Source organism: Sinocyclocheilus anshuiensis, unplaced genomic scaffold, assembly GCF_001515605.1.
Source record: "Sinocyclocheilus anshuiensis isolate Anshui unplaced genomic scaffold, SAMN03320099.WGS_v1.1 scaffold465, whole genome shotgun sequence".
NCBI lineage: Eukaryota > Metazoa > Chordata > Actinopteri > Cypriniformes > Cyprinidae > Sinocyclocheilus > Sinocyclocheilus anshuiensis.
In genome coordinates this window covers 860143-880691 of record NW_015539898.1, presented here as the reverse complement: position 1 = coordinate 880691, position 20549 = coordinate 860143, and the positions used below count along the sequence as shown (strand labels likewise).

Sequence of the window (20549 nt, the reverse complement as noted above, 5' to 3'; positions counted from 1 at the left end):
AATGCCTCGTTTATAATGGGTTTTCATGTTTATGTCTCGTCGCTCTGGCCGGGACATGGCATCACAATAAGGGACGTAACATTTCCGTCACACGCTTGAGGTATTCGGCCAATCACAACGCACTGGATAGCTGGCCAATCAGAGCACACCTCGCTTTTCAGACCGATGAGCTTTATAAAAATCGATGCGTTTCAGAAAGGCGGGGCATAGAGGAGAAACAATAATGTACAGTATGTGGAAAATAATGTGTTTTTTGAACCTTAAACCGCATAAACACATTTCATTACACCAAATACACAAAATAATGTTCTTTTTAGCAACATCATATGACCCCTTTAAATGGATTGCTCCCAAACTTGATATTTTTGGAGCAGATTTTTAATTTTTTTTATGCTTGGATGAGGTACATTCCAGTTCACTGGGTTCCTACGCAATGGGAACACATTGAACACACTTTTTATCCAAGGCAATTTGTGTTGAATTTTAAGGTAAACTTCCTTTTAAAAGTTTGGTGTCAGTAAGTTTTTTTTTTTTTGTTAAACATTTATACTCACAAAGACTTTTTTTGAGTATTTATTTGATCAAAAATACAGTAAAAACAGTAGTATTGAGAAATATATATATATATATATATATATATATTCATTTTAAATAACTTTTCTATTTAAATATATTTTAAAATGTAATTTATTCCTGTGATGACAAAGCTTAATTTTGAGCTTTTGGCGTTACTCCAGTCTTCAGTATCAGATGTCTAATCTGATTCTAATATGCTGATATGCTGATTAAGAAACATTTCTTTGTTATCAATGTTGAAAACATTGCTACTGTTTTTGTGGAAACTGTGATACTTTTTTTTTCAGGATTTTTTGATTAATAGAAAGTTCAAAAGAACAGTATTTATTTGAAAAAAAAAAAAATTGTGTAGCATTATTAAATATTTTGCTGTCATTTTTGAACAATTGAATATGTCTTTGGTGAATAAAAGTATTAATTTCTTTCAGAAATCCCAAACTTTTGAAAGATATTCTTTATTGAAATTCTCTAATTCTATTTGGAATTTTTGAGTTTGCAGGACAGTAACAAATATTTTATTACATTGTATCATACCTTTTAGGGTGAAAAGAGAAGCACATTCTGTATGTCACTTCTACTTTCAATTGTACTCTTTTCCGAATTTTCTGAGCGTAAATATTAAGCTTGAAGAAACTCTTGTTTTTCGAAGGAAATCTGCTTTTATATCCAACAAATATTTGTCTAACTGTACTTTTGCACTTACTTCCACACAAATGAGGCAAAGCTTTGTTGCTATATCGACTGTGTTTCTTGAATCTGAGCTTGTGCTGAATTAGTGCTTTTGTTTCGCCAGACTGAAGGTGGAATTCTAATTCTATGGCAAAAACATATATTACCTCTGGAATCAAAACCTTAATGGGAAATCTGTGATGACTGAACAGCCCCCTCACCCCGCCACATCAATCCTCTTTGTGCAGCTTAGCGTTAGATACACATTATCTGATTGCACGAGTTGAGTTGACGTCAAAGCCTTGCATTGCAGAGCAGGATTGGGGGGCCGATTTCACTGCAGACAAACCCAGGTATTGTGTGTTTTCAATGGAAGGAACAGTAAAAGACACCTGTCAAGGTTCACTGAGCCAAATGGTGAACACCTTAGAATGAAATCTCAGTGCCAAAACCCCAGCGAAGGGTAGAAATACAGCTCACTCCCATTCACCCATGCACAAATCTACAAATATGTAGTGTCTGTGTCAGTGTCACTATAGGGTCACAAAAATACCCTTGTTTAACACAGATATTGTCTGTTGTCTATTCCAGGTGGTGTTTCACAATGTAGATGCCCTTACGGAGAAATTATTCCCCATCGTGGTGGCCATGCAGAAACACTTTAGTGCAGGTTCCGGCGCGTACTATAGTGATGCCATCTTCTTCCTGTCGGTGGCCATGCATCGCATCATGCCTGCAGGTGAGCTGCGTGACTTGATGTGTAAGTTGTTAATAGGCATAAGAAAAGCAACTGCAACTTTTGGTTTGCTGTTTTTTTTATGTTGTTAAGTTGTGCTTATATTGTATGGTAAAGCCGTGACAAATTTCTGCTTTGTGGACAATAAAACTAAACTACACTTCAAAAGGTTCAAAACACTAGCATCTCCAAACGGAATTGCAAGAGTAATGACTGCTTCCAAACATCGAACCACATAAAGGCCGTGATTTTTATATTGTTTATTTTTTTATTAAGGGGTCATAGGATGCCCATTTTCCACAAGTTGATATCGTGGGAGGGGCCTGTCTGTGTGACGTCACACAGACAGGCATCTGAGATCAGCTCGATTTGAGAAAGCGGAAAACATTTAACCAGATAAAAAAAAAAACACTGGGTGGATTTTTATCATTATAGGGTGGTTGTGTACACACACTGCCAACACACATTTCAGTTCAAACAACTTGTAAAAGTGCATGTAGCATCCTATGACCCCTTTAAACGTTGAGAAAACAAGTTTTAATGATTATACCAAAAATCAAACCAAAAATTATAGTTTTATTAGTAGTAGTAGTATAGTTTTTGTCTTCTCTTTTTTTTTTTTTTAAACCTTGAGAAAGCAGGTTATTACATAAAACATTTAAAAACAAGCTAAATTATACTCTATTACTATTACTATTCTCTAGTATTATATACTCTTATTATTATTATTATTGATTGTTTTATCTTGTCTATTTTTTAAAACCTCGAGAAAACAGTTTATTAAATAAAACTTTTAAAAACAAGCTAAATTATACTCTATTATTTTGATTATTGATAAAAATAGTAATTATTATTATTTTTGTTGTTGTTATTATTTTTTTTCGTCTTGTCTCTCTTTTAAAACCTTGTGAAAACAGATGAATAAAACATCTGAAAACAAGCAAAAAGTATACTCAAATGTATACTTTAATAATAACATTTATTTACTATTACTTTTTTTTTTGGTATATTTGTTATGATTTTTTTTGTGTATAGTGTATAACTCTTGCTCATTTCTAAGTGCTCTATTAAGTCATATCTTTTTAAGTGAATAAACGACTATACTGTGGCCTCTGTTGGCTTACAATACTGTTTGTTTAAAAAAATCATTTTTGCAATTTTGCTGTGAAACTAGTGTCACATAAAATCTGTCAGCTTTAGCACTTCCAGTTTATGTTTACAAGTTATAAACTGTCTGTTTTGTAAGTCATAATTATTATCCTGATTCAATTAGGACTAAGCCACTTTTTCTTAACCATATTGTGACCCGACTTTTCCATTTCAAAAGTGGCAGCTGCAGAACATTCGGTGTTAATGTAAACTTCCCCTTCACACTTCCTGCTGTGCATTTTAACCGTGTTTTCTAAAGGTCTGTACATTCGGCCATCCTGAAAGCGGCCCTCAATCAGTCAGGCCGTGAATGGATTTGGAAGCGAGGCCGCTGATGGTGTCAGATGTGCCAACTCACTCACAGGTGCTGAAGTGACACATGGCACGGTGCTGGGCAGAGAGGATGGTTTAGTCGATCGTCCACTGTGATACTGCTGCTTCACTCACTCACTCACTCACCCTCTCTCACATTAAAACAAAAGGGTATCCATTTGAGACTTTTACATAATGATCATTAAAGTGTATATTTGACAGATTTTCTACATAGCTAGCTTATGTTTCTCACATTACTCCGCAGTCTCTTTTCTTCATTGATAATACAATATTTTAAATTGTACATTTAAGCCAAAAGTCTGAGATGAGACCCAATAGTGAAAATGCTTCTATTGTGCATTTATTAGATTTTTTTTATTAGTGTGATTTGAGAAACATTCAAAGAACATTTTGTGCTTCAGTGGAAGCTAGAAAATCTGACCTATTTACAAAGGAATTAAAATGCGCACGGTCACTAATTTGATTATTTAATTAGCGACCTAGACATAGTGTGGAATAAAACTTTATTAAAAAAATAAAAATCTTTGGTTTTAATTTTCTGTCATAGTGTTTATGTGGTTAAAGAATTTGAATGTGCATTAATCTGTTGAGCATTATACATTTAAAAAAGATATTTAAAAAAAGCCATTCATTTTGGATTACATTGTGTTAACAAACTTACCTAATAAATGTGATGCACATTTGTCAGTCAAGTATGAGATTTATGTAATAGAACCAATAAACTGAATGTGTTTTTAAATGTGCAATAAAGTTTATATATTAATGACCAATAAATCTAGTTTGTTCCAATAAAATTTTATCTAATTAAGTTTTAATTATTCCACATCTTTCCATAAGTATACCATATTCATACTCTATTGTTTTTACAATTAACAGATTTATGCTTATTCTATTTGAATAAATTCATATTAAAAAAAGATTGTTAAAATAAATGAAATATTTGCAAATATTTAATAATTTTTTTTGTTACTTATCTACAGCATTATGTTCTTGATTTAGAGTAACAGACATTACAAGGTGTTAAAATTAATGCACACCCAAAATTAATGCAAATGCTTTGCATCTTGAGTAAGCATTATCTATTTATTTATTAAAGCTATAGTCAGTTATTTTTTACTGAAAGGTCTTAAAGTGATAGCAATTATTAAATGGAAATCAAAAACATTTTAAGTGTGAAAAATAGTAATTGTAACATTACAGCCTACAGTCTCTCCCTTGTTGTTCACCTTGTTGCTCTGGAATAGTTTTCTTTGGCCTGTGACCTTTAAAGACACTATGCATGCATGAGTTCACTCACCTCAGTCACCACTGCCCTAAAGATGTCAGATGGCACCTGTGGAAAATAAAAAGTCTGAAGAGCAACAACACTGAGAACCTATAGTGGACCCTGGGAATTGGAACGTTTAGAATGAATGCACATTCTACGAACTGAGATCCACTGAAAACAGATGCCTTCACTTTAGTAAGGCCTGCGGGGATGCTCGGGTCGATTTGTTTGGATATTTCTCTCTGGCGTTTTAGTCACTTCTCACTGAGGAGACATAATTCATATCTTAAATGAAATGCTTTAGAAACTGAAGATTCGGAAATCGATAGCTTGTTGCTCAATAGTGGGGGTTTTGTTCCTTTGAATGTGTAGTTTGTAATGTCTGTGTTTAATATGTGCACCTTGCTAGGTCAGAAACTCTCTCCCGAGTTGTTCACTTTCCAGCTTGATTCAGTGGGTCGTGTAGAGCCTGTGATTTCATGATTGAGCTATTTATATCTGCAGGGGTGCCAAAACATGCTGACATGTGCATTTGTTTGTGTGTGGAAAGGGAGTAGAGAGCGTGGCCTGTAGGGAGAATGAGTCTTGGACTTTTTTACAGTTGAGCTGTTACTTGCACGTTTTGAATTTCTGCGCGAGACAAACAATTTGCAGCTTGACAGGAAGTAGGTCATCTCACTTTGTTCTCCTGCAGGTCATTGAAATGGAAATTATCCAGGTGTGAATATGAATACTCTCCATACTGAGTCAAGTCCTCACAATTGTACCCATTCCTTTTTTGAACTGGATAAGCAATGCACATTCAGAAAGTTTAGATACTTATGTGCAGTTTGTCAGCGCTGTCTCTTTTTATTGTACCCTTCTGTTTCTGTGATCCAATCAGGCAAATCTTGTAAACATTTATCAAGAACACATTTCACTGGTAACGCTTTACTATTTACTAGAGCCCGACCGATATATCGTTTTGCCGATATGAGCCTGTCGCCGATATATCGGTATCGGCGAAAATGCCGCCGATATGAATTTTTTTTCTACAGAACATAATGCAGATAAAATGCTTGAAATGGTGTAATTACTTAGTTTGTCCAGCAGAGCACGCTCCATTGTTTGCTACTGGCGACCTGGATGAAACGCTTTAAAGCTTAAGTCTATGGAAAACCATTGAAACTGAACGGCCATATCTCCATAACGGCGCGTCGAATCCGCACCAAATTCGGGGGATCCCTTCAGCTCGTTTGACTGGTACTGTACTATAATATACACAAAGAATATAGGCTGATATATCGGTATCGGCCTTTTTTTTTTACTCCCTAATATCGGTATCGGTATCGGCCCCAAAAAACCCATATCGGTCGGGCTCTACTATTTACAAAACACTTTTTATGTTTGTGTCAGTCAGATTTTTAAATATGTTTTTGAAACAAGCCTCTAATGCTCATCAAGGCCCCATTTATTTGATCAAAAATACAGTAAAGACAGTAATATTATGAAATAATATTACAATTTAAAATAACTGTTTTCTATTTTAATATATTTTAAAATGTAATTTATTCCTGTGTTGGCAAAGCTGAATTTTCAGCATCATTACTCCAGTCTTCAGTGTCACATGATCCTTCAGAAATCATTCTTTCTCTTTAACCGTGGTCTTTAATTCACTTTTTTGACCCACTGACTGGCTACTCAAACTCACCTCAAGGATTTCCCTCCTGATTACTCTGATTTCTCTGTACATCCGGAGGAGGTCTGTCTGCTTACATGACTCTCTCCCCGTCTCTCCCGCCAGGCTTATTCCGGTCATCGACTCTTTACCAACAGGGCGGTCAATGCCGGCCCGCTGAGAGGCTGAATAAGTGAGCCCTGAGGAAGAGACTGACACCATCCGTCTCAATTTAGACCGTGATCCCTGGAAGACCACTGGCCCACTGAGTAAAAATGAGGTCTAAAAAGCAAGATTAGGTGCTCAGTCCATAATGTTGGATCTTCTGAAACCTGAGTGGGGGGAAAATTAGCACATGCCTAGTGATTTAAAAAAATAAATGCTCTAGTTTTATGTTCTGTCATATTGCTGTGAGGGATTTGGCTGTTCATTAAAGGAACATTGCGCCTGGAGGTGGGCTGGTATATTAACTGCTTAGCCCAAGTGACAACAGGAACTGTGAAAATAATTGGCCCTTGTTTCAAGTGACTGTGAATCTTCTTTTATTATGAAGCAGTGGCATGTGTTCGGCAGCTCGTGAGGGAACAGAAAGCCTATGTTTTAAGACTCTTTCGCTGCCTCAAGAGCAATGTGTTTGTCAACAAAGTCTGCTACTTTGAGGTATTTTAGCAGTTGTTTTTATTGTGTCTGCTGGTAAACAGATCAAAGGTAGATATTTAAATGTTTATTCCCAGTGATGTCTTTGATGTCATTGATCTATTGGAGGTTTCAACACAAGCTGCTCTACAGGCTAACACTGTGTACTAACCAGACATGAAATGACAAGAATGGCAATCAATCACAAAACAAATCAGAACCATTCTGCCTGTTTGTGAACCATAGTAAACATTACTAGTACTGCAGCTGAAGAGCATAAAGCTAAAATCACATACATTTAATTTTTGGATTTTTTTCTCACTTTTTATGGTTGTGAAATATCTGATTCTAAACTTGTGATTGATTTTTAATATGCATAAGGTGAGGTCCAGTGACATTTTAGTGTTGACAGGGCTATCTGGCACGACACCACAGAGATAAAATATTTTTGTACTATTTTTTTAAATAACATTTAGTGTTATTTATAGTATTTATTAATATTTTGAATCAGTTTTAATTTTTATATTTTCAGTTTTCATTTTAATTTTAGGTTAAGTTGTAGTAATCTTATGTGCTTATGCCATTTTTATTATTTTTTTTTAGCTTTAATTTTTGTTTATTTCAGTTTTAGTTTTCGTAATTTTAGTTTGTCGACAAAAACGTATTTTATTTCAGTTAGCTGCCAAGGCAACATTTCTCATTTTCATTGTTTTTTTCATTCAAGTTTTCATCTAATATTTATATTTTATTTTATTTGAGCTGTATTTCAGTTAACAAAAACAATTTTTAATAGTTTTAGTTATCAAACTTGTTTTGTCATGTTGTGTTTGGTTAGGACAGTGTTTCATTATATATAGTTGCAGACAACAGTCACAATACTCAAAATATAACGTTTACTACTTTCTCTGTATGTTTGGAAAATAAGGGAGAGGCTAAACATATCAAAACAAACCATATCTAGGTGATTCGTAAAAAACACCTCAGATACTGTTTTATCAACATTCAAACTCAAAAGGTGTTTGAACAACTAGTGAATTCTATTACATGCTTTGAAGAACAAAGTAGACCTTTGATATACTTAAAAAGAAACATCTGTGATATCTAATGCAGTCAGACAGTTTTGTATAACTCATTTGCCATTTGACTTCTCTAAAATTGAGTCACTACACTAAGGAGTTACTGTCAGAATTTAAACATGCATGTATCTAAACTTTATGCAGTACCATTTTTTACAGTTGTCAGTGATCCTATTGTCAGTCATGTGACTCCATGTGTCTGCATGACCTTCCACATGATTATGAAAATGTTCTTCCAGGAAAAAGGTTTCCATTTCTATAGGCTATGATCTTTCATCACAGATTTTAACCACCCCATTGCATTTACTCTTTTACCACTTGAGATATTTTTCTTGCTGATGGAGAATGGCCAGATAAGACCAGGTTTTAATCTCAGAAAGAGGTTGACCTATATCAGCCTATATCACATGCTGTTGTTTTCACTGAGAAAGGTCGACAAAGCCATAATCCACAGAGAACAGATGGAATTCCACCTGCTCCATACTTTTAGTGAGGAAAGTAAAGTAGATTACTTGGATTACTTTGTATTGTTATTCACCTTAATAGGGTTTCAGTTGTGAATACACAGTACATTTGCAGGAGGATTATATCTAAAAATAAGGGAAAACCTAAAAGAGTCAAATATTTCCCAAGATGATGCTGTTAAAAGCTAGTTCAAATGTCTTACATCTGTAAAACACAGCCACACTTTTAAAAGTATGTCAAGCTTCGGCGCCCCTAGTAATTTTAGATGACAAGGCTATTTTTGAGCATGTTCAACTGTGTGTTCTCTTGCCTGTAAACGTGCTGTGAATGTCCTAGATGTGTATGTACTCAGCTAAAACTAGAAATTGTGTTTATAAGGCTCAATAAGCATATCTCCAGCACCCTGGGCCATGATGGAGCTGGTGAACTTCATGTGGACCCGTTTCTTGAAAGGCATTATGGCTTCAGGCTGCAGAGGCTCAATGAGATGAATTAGTGCAGTGGTTAATGCTTCAAAGGCGCATTTTAACCTGCTTGCTGACATGCCTTCCGGTGCACACAAGTCTCTGTTGCTCATCCTGCCTAAAGCGATTGTTCCTCTTTTGATCTGGTGTACTGTGACGCATGGGTTTTGTTTTTTGGAGTTTGGAAGCAACTCTGTTTTGGATGGTGAAAATGGCCCTTGTTCAAAGTGGGGAGTCGAGTTTGGCCTTTGGGATTTGATCATTTCATTGCTTTTTCATTTTCAGAAGTTTCAGCACCACTTTCGGCACCAAACTGAATACTAACTATTTACAACTGCAAAACTTTGTTATAAAAATGTTGGGTGGTGATAATAGCTGATAATTATTTTTATTATGGCAAATAAGTAACATCATGGGTGATATTATAAGGCTACACTGCCTGTTTTTGTTGTTGTTTTTAATAGTGCTCTGCTAAATATAGTCACATCAGAACAAAATAATGTACCGTAGAAAAGATAATTATGGTTAACAGTAAGTTCTCATTTGTTAACGTTAGCTAATGCATTAGCAATGCAGAACTAACTTTTTACAGCATTTATTAATATTTGTTAATAAACATGCAATTTTTCATTGTTCTCGTTAGTTCACAGTGCATTAGCTCATGTTAACAGATAATTTGCTTATTGAGGCTGCATTTTATCAAAAAATATTGTTAAATCATTTTCCAATTTAGTATTTTTTTCTGTTTCAATATATTGTAAAATGTAATTGATTGCTGTGCTGGCAAAGCTTTTCAGCAGCCATTACTCCAGTCTTCACATGATCCTTCAGAAATCTTTCTAATATACTGATTTGCTCAAGAAACATTTTATTATTATTATTATTATTATCAATGTTGAAAACAGTTGTGCTGCTTTTTTGTGGAAACTGTGATACATTTTTTTCAGGATTATTTGATGAATTGAAAAATCAAAAGTATAGCATTTATTTGAAATAGAATCTTTCATAACATTATAAATGTCTTTACTGTTACTTTTGCTGAAAAGTATTAGCCTAATAAAAAAGTAATAAAAAGTAATAAAAAAGAGTACTTAACGCAGCTCATTAAACTGGGATAGGATAAATTATTTGAACATTATAAAAAAGTTAAATTTAAGTTTTGTTTTTAATCTCCATACACTATAGATTTGCTTCCTGCTTCATACAAATTCAGCACTTGTCCTGCTTTTATCATTGCTCATGAAGTGTTTTGTAGTCAGCCTGTGTTTGGAGGGGAGTGCTGAAATTGTTCATATTGATTCGTCCAGTTTCCGGTGCTTGTTTGGAGAGATGTCAGGGTGAAATGCCTGACCAACTAAACAGCTTCGGCTGGCCGCTCTCTTTTCATTGTTCTAATTACAACAAGCATAGTTTTGGCCCCCTATGTTTTGCTTTCTGAATGTGTGTCATTGTGTGTGTGGCCTCTGCTCCACAATGGTGCATCCAGAATGTTGTCTTGAGGGCTTTGTTGTCCAGTGTGCTCACACGAAGACCGTGAGGCCATCCGACGTGAGAAAACCCCTCCGGATGATGATGTCCCATCATTTGTTAATTCAACTAAGTTACGGGTTTTCTGCATTAGTGTACACGAAGAAACAATATTGTATATCTGATTTATTGCATGTAACACTGCACACAACTTGCAGGATGTGATTATTTTGGTGTTCATTAATTTCATACAGATTTGCTTTACTTTCTCTTTCGCCCCCTAGAACTGAAGCGCATTGTTCAGTTGGACCTGGACCTCAAATTCAGAAACAACATCAGAGACCTCTTCCAAGAGTTTAACCATTTCCCTGCTGAGGCTGTCATTGGAATTGCACGTGAAATGCAGCCAGTTTACAGGTATCTGACATAGCTCTGTATACAGCAAAGGAATTGTGTTCACAGTTCTCACATTTATATGCTCCTCACCGATAAATCTGCTGCATTCATACCAAAAAGTATGAAAAGAAGTACAACACAATATATCGGTACCATATCGGTTATCGGCTGATGTTGATATTTAATTGTACATGCTCATTTCCCCAATGTATACATTTTAGATTACCTTTGCCATCATCTAACATTAGCTTAAAGTAAATCTTTAAAATCATTAAAGGGGTCATATGATGCGATTTCAATTTTTCCTTTCTCTTTGGAGTGTTACAAGCTCTTGGTGCATAAAGAAGATCTGTAAAGTTGCAAAGACTAAAGTCTCAAATCCAAAGAGATATTCTTTATAAAAGTTAAGAGTCAACCACGCCTACCTAAAACGGCTTGTTCTAACACACTCTTTACGCAAAGAAAGAAGGCGTAACTTTTATTCTCGCTGTTGCCGCCGCCATGTTGTGGAGACGCTGTATGTTTCGTTGTGAAAGCGAAACTACTTTGTTTGGTCTTCCAAAAGAGGACACAACTAGAAATTAGTGGTTAAGTTGTATTTACAACACTGTTCCAGAACAGTTCAACCCAAATATTCAGATGTGTGCAGCACATTTTATGGAGGACTGTTTCCTGATCCTGGAAGAGTAGACTACAATGCCGGCTGTTCTGACTCACAGACTGTAAGTAAGTTTTCATATTTAAAGAATTTGCCACTGACGATTCAAACGCGAGTTTTGAGCAGTGTAGAGTAGGGCTTGTTGTTTGTCATTTCTCCGATCACAAATGCAGACATGGTTTTATGTTTACGCGGAGCGATGCCATGCAATGCGTAAAAAGACAGTATAAGTTATTATAATCTGTAATTATGTCCCCACTGGATGCAACAAATGCCTCGTTTATAATGGGTTTTCATGTTTTGTCTCGTCGCTCCGGGAGACGGCATCACAGTATGGTAAGGGATGTAACATTTCCGTCACACGCTTGAGGTATTCGGCCAATCAAAACGCACTGGATAGCTGGCCAATCACAGCACACCTCGCTTTTCAGACCGATGAGCTTTGTAAAAGTTGACGCGTTTCAGAAAGGCGGGGCATAGAGGAGAAACAATAATGTACAGTATGTGGAAAATAATGTGTTTTTTTAACCTTAAACTGCATAAACACATTTCATTACACCAAATACACAAAATAATGTTCTTTTTAGCAAAATCATATGACCCCTTTAAGAATCTTATATTTGTTAAATGTAAAAGGAATCTCTAAATTTGTTTTTTTTTCGTACTGTACATTACAATGTTAATTTTAGAAAATATAATTAAAATAGAAAATATATTTTTAATATATGTAGGTTATCAGCTATAACTTGAAAATAATTTTAATATACAATGCATTCCACTGTTGTTTTAGTATTATTTATATTCTATTATTTATTCATATTTTACATTTACATTTATTAATTTGGCAGACACTTTTATTCATGGCGACTTGCAGTGAATTTGAATTTTCAGTTTTCGATTTAATTCTAGTTTTAGTCATTTTATGTGCTTTTGACATTTTTATTAGATATATTTTTTAAGTATTTCTTTGTAACTTTATTTCAGTTTTAGTTTTAGTATTTTTAGTACTTCAGCTTAAATCTTAAGCTTAAGAGTTAGCTGCCAAGGCAACAATTTTTTTTTTATTTTACTGTTTCATTTAATATTTATATTTTATTTCAGCTATATTTGTAATAGTTTCAGTTAACAATATAAAGACTACTACATTCCTTATAAAAAGTACTATAATACCACCTTGTTTTGTACATGGTAATACCATGATAATTTGGATGGTAGTACGATGGTATTCTTTGAAGGAACATGTAAATATGATGGTAAGTGATCATTTAGCCCCATGTTATATATCAAAATGTTATGGTGTTCCCATCTGATACATTACCATGGTATCATCACAGTACTGTTTTGTGTCATTAAGGTAAGTGCTAGTATGTTCTGTACTGTATATCAAACTGGAAATAAAATAGAGGTGCACTTTGATTTTGCAAAAAGAGTGACATTGGCAGCTCCAGCAAAGTTCTACTGTACAATTTTATCAAAACAGCATTTCCAAAGCCTGAAAGAGACTTTGGACAACCTGTCCTCCTGGTTCACATGGCATGCTGAACAGAATGTTGAAATGGTCGTCTGTCTTGTGGCCTGGCAAAATCAAGCCTGGCATGAAACTGGGGCTCATTTGGATCCGAATAGAGGTGGAAGCCTTTTCACAGTGTTTTCCAAGAACCATCATGTGACTAGAGCTTTCAGGAAACTGTTTCTAATAGCTCCAGTGTTTAGACACCGAAACATGAGGAGGAAGCTCAGATTAGTGATAGGAATTCACAAAGGAGGCTGCTTTTTCTGGTTGCTTTTTTTTGTGAGTGTGTTTGTGTGATTTGTGTGTATGTGTAAGAGGGAAATACTGTAGGGGCTTGTGGCCTTAAAAAACCCCACAAACCCTACGTTGATGTTGTTTCTCCTTTGAAGCAAGCCGGTCTTGTTTAAACAGACTTTTTCCTAGTTGATATATCTTTCGGCTTCTTTATACAGGCACAAATGTGCTAAAACAGGATCTTTAATCGAAAAGTGTCAAGACTTGCTTGATTGAGCATACAGGCATGTTTTATCAGATTATTAGATCAGATTAATGCTGATGTTGATTAATGAGCAATTAACATAGTACTTCACAGGGTGACAGTAGATGGCGCTGTAGTCACCACTGTTCCCTTGTTGAATGTTGCTTCCTTTTTTATTTGTCCTGTATTCCCATCAGACCTGCCTTACCCCAGTGAGGGCCACAAGTCAAGTCCTTATATAAGAAACCAACAAATCGTAGCAAGTACATCTCCATGTTAAAAGAATACTTAATCCAAAACTGAAAACCTTGACATGTTTTACTCACTCCATTGTTGTTTCAGCCCATATTATTATTTTTTTTTCTTCCTTGAAAACATAATTGGATGGTAATCACAAAAAAGAGAAAAGCACACATTAAGTTTCTTGTAATTTTTGAACAGTTTCTTTTAAGTAACAAAAAAAGTAAAAAATAAAAAAAGTACTGAACAGTCAGCTGGTCATCAAATAAACACTGACAGCATGGTCAGGAACCAAATGTGAAACTAGTTACATTAACTCTATTATGTAAGAAGAAAGAGAATGTGTAAAGTTATGAAAGAAAATAGCTACACTGCAATTTAAAAGTTTGGGGTCAGTCAAATTTTATTATTTTTTGAAAGAAATTTTATTCTGCAAGAGTGCATTGAATTGATCAAAAATGACATTTAAGATATTTATAATGTTGCAAAAGACTTCTATTTCACTTTAAAAATGCCTTTATTTTTTCTATACAACTTTCTATTCATCATAGAATCCTGAAAAAATGTATCATGGTTTCCACAAAAATATTATGTTTTCAACATAATGTAACAAATGTATCTTGAGCAGCAAATCAGCATATTAGAATGATTTCTGAAGGATCATGTGACACTGAAGTACATATCACACTTAGAGATGCATTTCTTTTAAGATTTTAAGGTTTAATAGAATACATTTGAAATTAAGGAATTTTATATTATTTGATACAAAATACATTATATTTACCATTATATATTTATTGTTTAAAAATAGAAATAGCGGGATGTCGACGCACTTAACCACAAGTCTGTCGTTTTTTTGTTTTTTTTATATTTACTTATATATTACTTATATCCATTGGGAATTGATGGGATCATTAATATTGGACATTTAATACCAGCATGAAGTCAGGTAGCCACACCACCCCAGATTCTTCTAAAACATCATTTTATAATAAAAAATAAGCTTAACACTACTTTTTGGGGAGATTTATCTTATTTAACAAATTTTTGTTGCCTGTATGGAATGTATGAATCAGGACAGAAAAGCCCTCGTATCTCGGCTGTGAGCCTCTCCCTTCCACTGGCCTCTGTTCCGACCAGGGCACAAAATGGTCTGGAAACCGAGCTGGGAATTCTCTAATCGGATTGAGAGCTTCAATATGTCAGCAATTACACACACCCTTTACCTCCCTGTGGAACTCAAACATAAATGGTGATTCGCTTATGTTTATTTATTTTTTGCTTGGCCTGATGAGCAGTTTTCGTAAAGCCTGCATGGAGATTAGTTGTTCCGAGCAGAGAAGTCTTTTGTAAACGATCCGTGAAGACCTTTGCAGTTTCGAGACTGCCTTGATACTGCTGTCTTTTTAGGCTGCTTATGATTTGGTGCAAGTTTGCAATATTGCAAGGTCATGTTTTGATGTTGTCGATATGTGGTTTCTTTCGACCACAGACGAGGTCGACATGTAGACATCTATCTCTGTAACAAAGGTCTTCCTCCAACTGTGGGTGCTGGTTTCACTGCACATTCTGCACACGCAGATTTCACTCTATGGCTGCATATTAAATTGCACCATTTGCTCCTGAAATGAAAAGCCCCTAATCTGCTAAGTGAAATATTTGAATATTAAAATCCCGAGAGAGAAACTGAGGTCAAAGGACAAACAAATAGAGTGTAGAGGACTGCAAACAAACCTATTCAGATCTAAGTTACTGCACCATCATTTAACCAATTTAATGGGTGATTTAAACTAGAAAGGAAGAAGAACGGTAATTGATATGACCAGTTACTGTTGTGTCTTTGAGTAAATTCATGTAGTATCAGGTTTTTGGATTCCATATTGGTCATCAGCCAATATTCAAGATTTGTCTTGATTATTTTTATGTTGAAATAATTTTAATTATGACTTTAGAGTTCATCTTTAAAAACATTAATTTATTTACATTATAATGTTGTAGTGTATGGTCTTGTAGCTTCTCATAGGATTGATTTGAGTTTTTAGTGTGTTATTTTATTTATTTTAATTTAAAATAATATAAAATTTAAATATTTGCCATTTATCGGTTATTGGCTATGACGTGAAATTGGCTTATTGGTACTAGCCAGAATTTTGTACAATTTTGCTATTTTTCATTGATGTTTTCATTATTAATTATTCAGTGCAGCCATTATTTTTAATGTTGATTAAATACGATTAATCATATACTCCTATTTCACAAATGTATCTTGAGCAGCAAATCAGCATATTAGAATGATTTCTGAAGGATCATGTGACACTGAAGACTGGAGTAATGATGCTGAAAATGCAGCTATGCCAACACAGAAATAAATTGCATTTAGAAATATATTGTACAAAATGTTTATTTAAAATTGTTTTAAAAAAATCATAATATTACTGCCTTTACTGTAAAGTACTTTATTTGTTTTTATCAAATAAATGCAGCCCTGGTTGAGCATAAGAGGCTTCTTTAAAAAATACTTTAAAAAATCTTACCAATCCCAAACTTTGGTTAGAGCTGTAGTCAGTTGCCTTGAATGATTATATAGTTTAGTGTCATTATATTAAGTTTTACTTCACAATGTTGCAATCAACCAATCACAATCAAGTATTCCAGAGTAGAGTGTAGTTGATGTGACCTTTCCTTACCTAGTGTCATAAGTGCTCTATTGTTTTCATTCACCTGTACAAGCATTTTGAAAACTAACGTTTCATCATGTTTTTCCAGTGTATTTTCATCTGTCTGTTCACCGTTTTGAAGTTAAGAGGGTCAGGGAAGTGATCAGGCTTTCAGCTGTGTGAGGAGCTAATATCATTTCTGGATAAAAGAAAAAGAGTCCTTGTGAGAGTTTGTTTTTTTCTCCACAACAGAGTGCAGGTTTTCCACAACAGTTCTCTGACTACACTCACACAGAACTACATAAACAATTGAGAAGGAGAAAAAAAAAAGCATAATCAGCCATTGAGATATCAGTGGTACGTCAGCAGCAGCAGCAGCAGCAGCGTGATAACATCTAACACCTGTGCCAGCACAATGACCCACTAGGCCACTGTAATTAACTTTTAACTCTTTTCCAAGCCTTCTTCCCGACTGGCACAGGCCTTACGCTTTGTTTGCGATGCTCCCAGAGACCTCTAGTTTCCACTGATGCAGCATGTTTGGACGTCTCCTGGCGCTGAGGTGCGTGGTTCTTTCGGTGTTGTTGCATTAGTCTCTCTGCAGCTGAGGCAGAAAGAACACACAGCAGGGCTGAAGACAGATACCGCTGTTTCTCTCCAGAACTCTTCTTTAGCTCGTTAAGAGTTATTTTCTCTAATGTGCTTTTTAGCTAATGAAGTGAGACTTTAGAAACAAATGATAAGCCAGACTTTTCAGCTGTGGTGGGTGTAACTTTTCTGGGGTTCCCTTCTGAAAGACTTGCTCATTGGTTCAATTGTTTAGCTAGTTGTCTTTGTAGTTTTCCATTTGACATGGTGGGAGTAAGTTGGTTCTCATTTATCCAGAGCAGCTTGATGAAGCAACATGATACATCATATATATAACTTAAAAAATTATATATGCATATTACTAATCAAAAATTAAGTTTTAATATATTTACAGTAGGAAATGTACAAAATATCTTCATGGAACATGATCTTTACTCAATATCCTAATATTTTTTGGCATAAAAGAAAAATCAATAATTTTGACCCATACAATGTATTTTTGGCTATTGCTACAAATATACCCCAGCTACATTTAGGCTAGAAGTTTTAGTTAAGTCAGTGATTTGTACAGTAGCTCTTAAAAATGGTACTAGATATTCAGAATACTCAGAAACTCCGTTTGAGACCTTCATGTCTGACAGACGGCATTTCTTCCATCCTCATTGTGCGTACATCCTATTCAAAACACAAACACGTCAGGTCAGGACCTCAAGGCTGTTTGTAAGCAAGCATCTAAGGGGAAGCAGGATGCCTCGTGCTGAACGTGCACAAGAATGTTTGACAGCGCAGTATGAGCACAGCAGAGCCGTATGCAAACAAAGCACAGGGCAGCTCTGCTTTATGCTGGTATTCCTGCATCTGTGACAGAGAAAGAAGGATGTGAGCCCAGACTTAAAGACAGTTGGCTTTGAGCTCTTGGTTTTGTTTGTTGCAGTTTATAGTCATGGCTAAAGGGTGGAGTTACACACAACGCACAGAGGATTTATAATATAGCTCCACCTTATGTGCCTTTGAATTTTATCACAGCTAGCCTGCTGCATCATAAATATAAGGACACAAATATACTCATTAAAATTGTATTTTATTAAGCAGATTCATTAAGGACCATCCTTCTGATTCAAGGAATAGTTTATAATATGTTGTTTGATACCACGATTGTGTTACACATATATGCATGTGCAGTATAGTTCAAAAGTTTGGGGCCTGTAGGATTTATTTTTATTTTTTTTATAATTAATTAATCCATTATTTTAAAAAAAGAAACTTGTTCTCCATCCAAGGCTGCATTTGACCAAAATACAGTAAAATATTAATATTGTGAAATATTTTTACAGTGTAAAGTAACTGTTTTCTATTTTAATATATTGTAACTGGAAATGAATATATGCGATTTATTCCTGTGATGGCAGCTTTAATGTCACGTGATCCTTCAGAAATCATTCTAATATGCTTATTTTATTTAATTGTATTATTATTTAATTTTGTGATTGTCAATGTTAAAAACAGTTGTTCTAAACAGCATTTATTTGAAATCTTTTGGAAAATTATAAATTATAAATTACTTTAAACTGAAGTCACTTTTGGTTCATTTAAAGAGCAGGTCATATGGGTTTTTGAAAAATATCTCTTTTGCAGTTTATAACGTAGCTATCCTTAAATGAAAACAATCCGCAAAATATCAAGTTTTTGTGCTAATATGTGATGTATACCTAGTGCAGCTTTAGGTTTCCAGGTAAAGCACGATATGACTGTCTTACTGAAGTAACGTTAGTTCTGATAATTCGCTGTGAAACCACTATTTCCTAAGATTGTGTCGATTAATGTAGACTGACATTGTTCTAATTACTTAGTTTAATAATAAAGAATGTAGTGTAGTGCACTATTGTTTTATGTAAAGGTGCTTTGTCAATGGTAGCGCTCGCTAACTTGCTCAAGGACTCCTCTCTGTGCCAATCACAGCAGGCTTGGCCAGCAGACCAATCAGAGCAGAGTAGGCTTATGGAAGGGAGGGGTTTGCTCCGAACTTGCTTGGAACGAATCGTTTAGAAATCAATGGCAAATGACTCTAATATTAAATGTATATTCTGAGAAAATTACAATGTTTTCTGACCTTAGATGCATTTAAACCTGTTGTAGGGGACTCCAACACAATATTAGGACATACCTAATATTAAAATACCATATGGCCTGCTCTTTAATGCATCCTTGCTAAATAAAAATACGTTTTTTGTTTTTTTTTAGAAATGGATGCGGTTACCAAACTTTTGTACAGTAGTGTTTGATATTAATTAAGTGATTTTTTTTTTATAAATTAAGTGAACATCTCTCATTTTGTCCAAATGTATTTGAATAATTTTCAGTTAAAAACTAGAGCTCCTAATAGAATAAAATAATTGCAACTAATCCCATGATTTCCAACTTTTCCAACAGTAGAAATAGAAATAAAACAGTAAAACTATCAAATTCGTTAAATTGCTGTGTTAAACACATTATATTCATAAAAAAAATTTAAATTAAAATTTCTCCTTTTGACTTTGGCAGTCTTATTTTGTGAAATTATTCTTATAAAACAAGGCTAGCATTTTTTATTTATTTATTATAATATTTTTTTACACCACGGCCAAGCAGACTTTCTAGAAATGGTTTGTGATGTCCAGTGTGTTCTGTCTTGAATGGCAGTGTTCTTTTTGAACAGTTTCACCGTCACAGAAGCTTTTGTGCCAGTGTTCTCTGATGTTGATGTTCTTTTGCTGTGTGTGCATGCTTGTCTGGGAGAAGCTGCTGGTGTTTTGTTGATGAGCGCTTGTCCAGCGTCTATCGTTTAAGCAGTGTTCTTGTGTCCTTTTCTCTGCTGTGAAGGGCCTGTCCGCTGTCTGCATTAATTACAGCAGCAGCGTGTCCTGTCTACAGACTACCATTTAAGGTGCTGTCAGTCTGTGTTACTTTACACATGTTCAGTCTTTACACACGTAAACCTCTCTCAGCTTCATAGCCTATGTTTATGTCTTCTCAATCATTGTGACTTAAGATTGTTTTTCCAGCAAGGAATGGAAGCATCAGACTGAAGAATTTTACAATGTTTGCTCAAGCACAAAACAACTCTGCTCCAGCTGGACATAGCTTGTCATTAATCTTGGCATGTGCAGATCTGGCAGTTCGGTCAGACTGTCCGTGTGCTCACAGGATAACTGGAATTCCTGCTTGTCTGATGAAGGCTTCCCTGAAGTATCTAAATTTCTAAATATTTGTTTTATGGTCACATACATTGCACATTTTTAAATCATTACTATTTAAGCTATGAAAATCTAAAGAGAGAGTGAATTACCAAAGAATTTCTATATTTTTTTGTGTGAAAATTATTTATATACATTTTTACACAAATTATGTCTCACAGTCATTTCTAACTACAAACAACTTGAATACTTTTTTTTTTCCAAAAGTTATTGTACTTGTTTGCTAAGTCAGCAGTGTCAGCAAAGAGCTAAGATGAAATATGAGCCACCTATGAAGGAAAAAAAAAATAA

General features: G+C 34.8%; 1 protein-coding gene across 1 annotated transcript in view; it reads left to right on the top strand.

Moving 5' to 3' along the window:
• LOC107685961 (xyloside xylosyltransferase 1-like) overlaps nt 1-20549 on the top strand; it is a 41020-nt gene that overhangs the window by 7179 nt on the left and 13292 nt on the right. Inside the window, exons 3-4 of the mRNA XM_016482735.1 lie at nt 1837-1984; nt 10780-10912. Coding sequence (XP_016338221.1) covers nt 1837-1984; nt 10780-10912 — 281 coding nt within the window. The remainder of the gene's footprint in view (nt 1-1836; nt 1985-10779; nt 10913-20549) is intronic.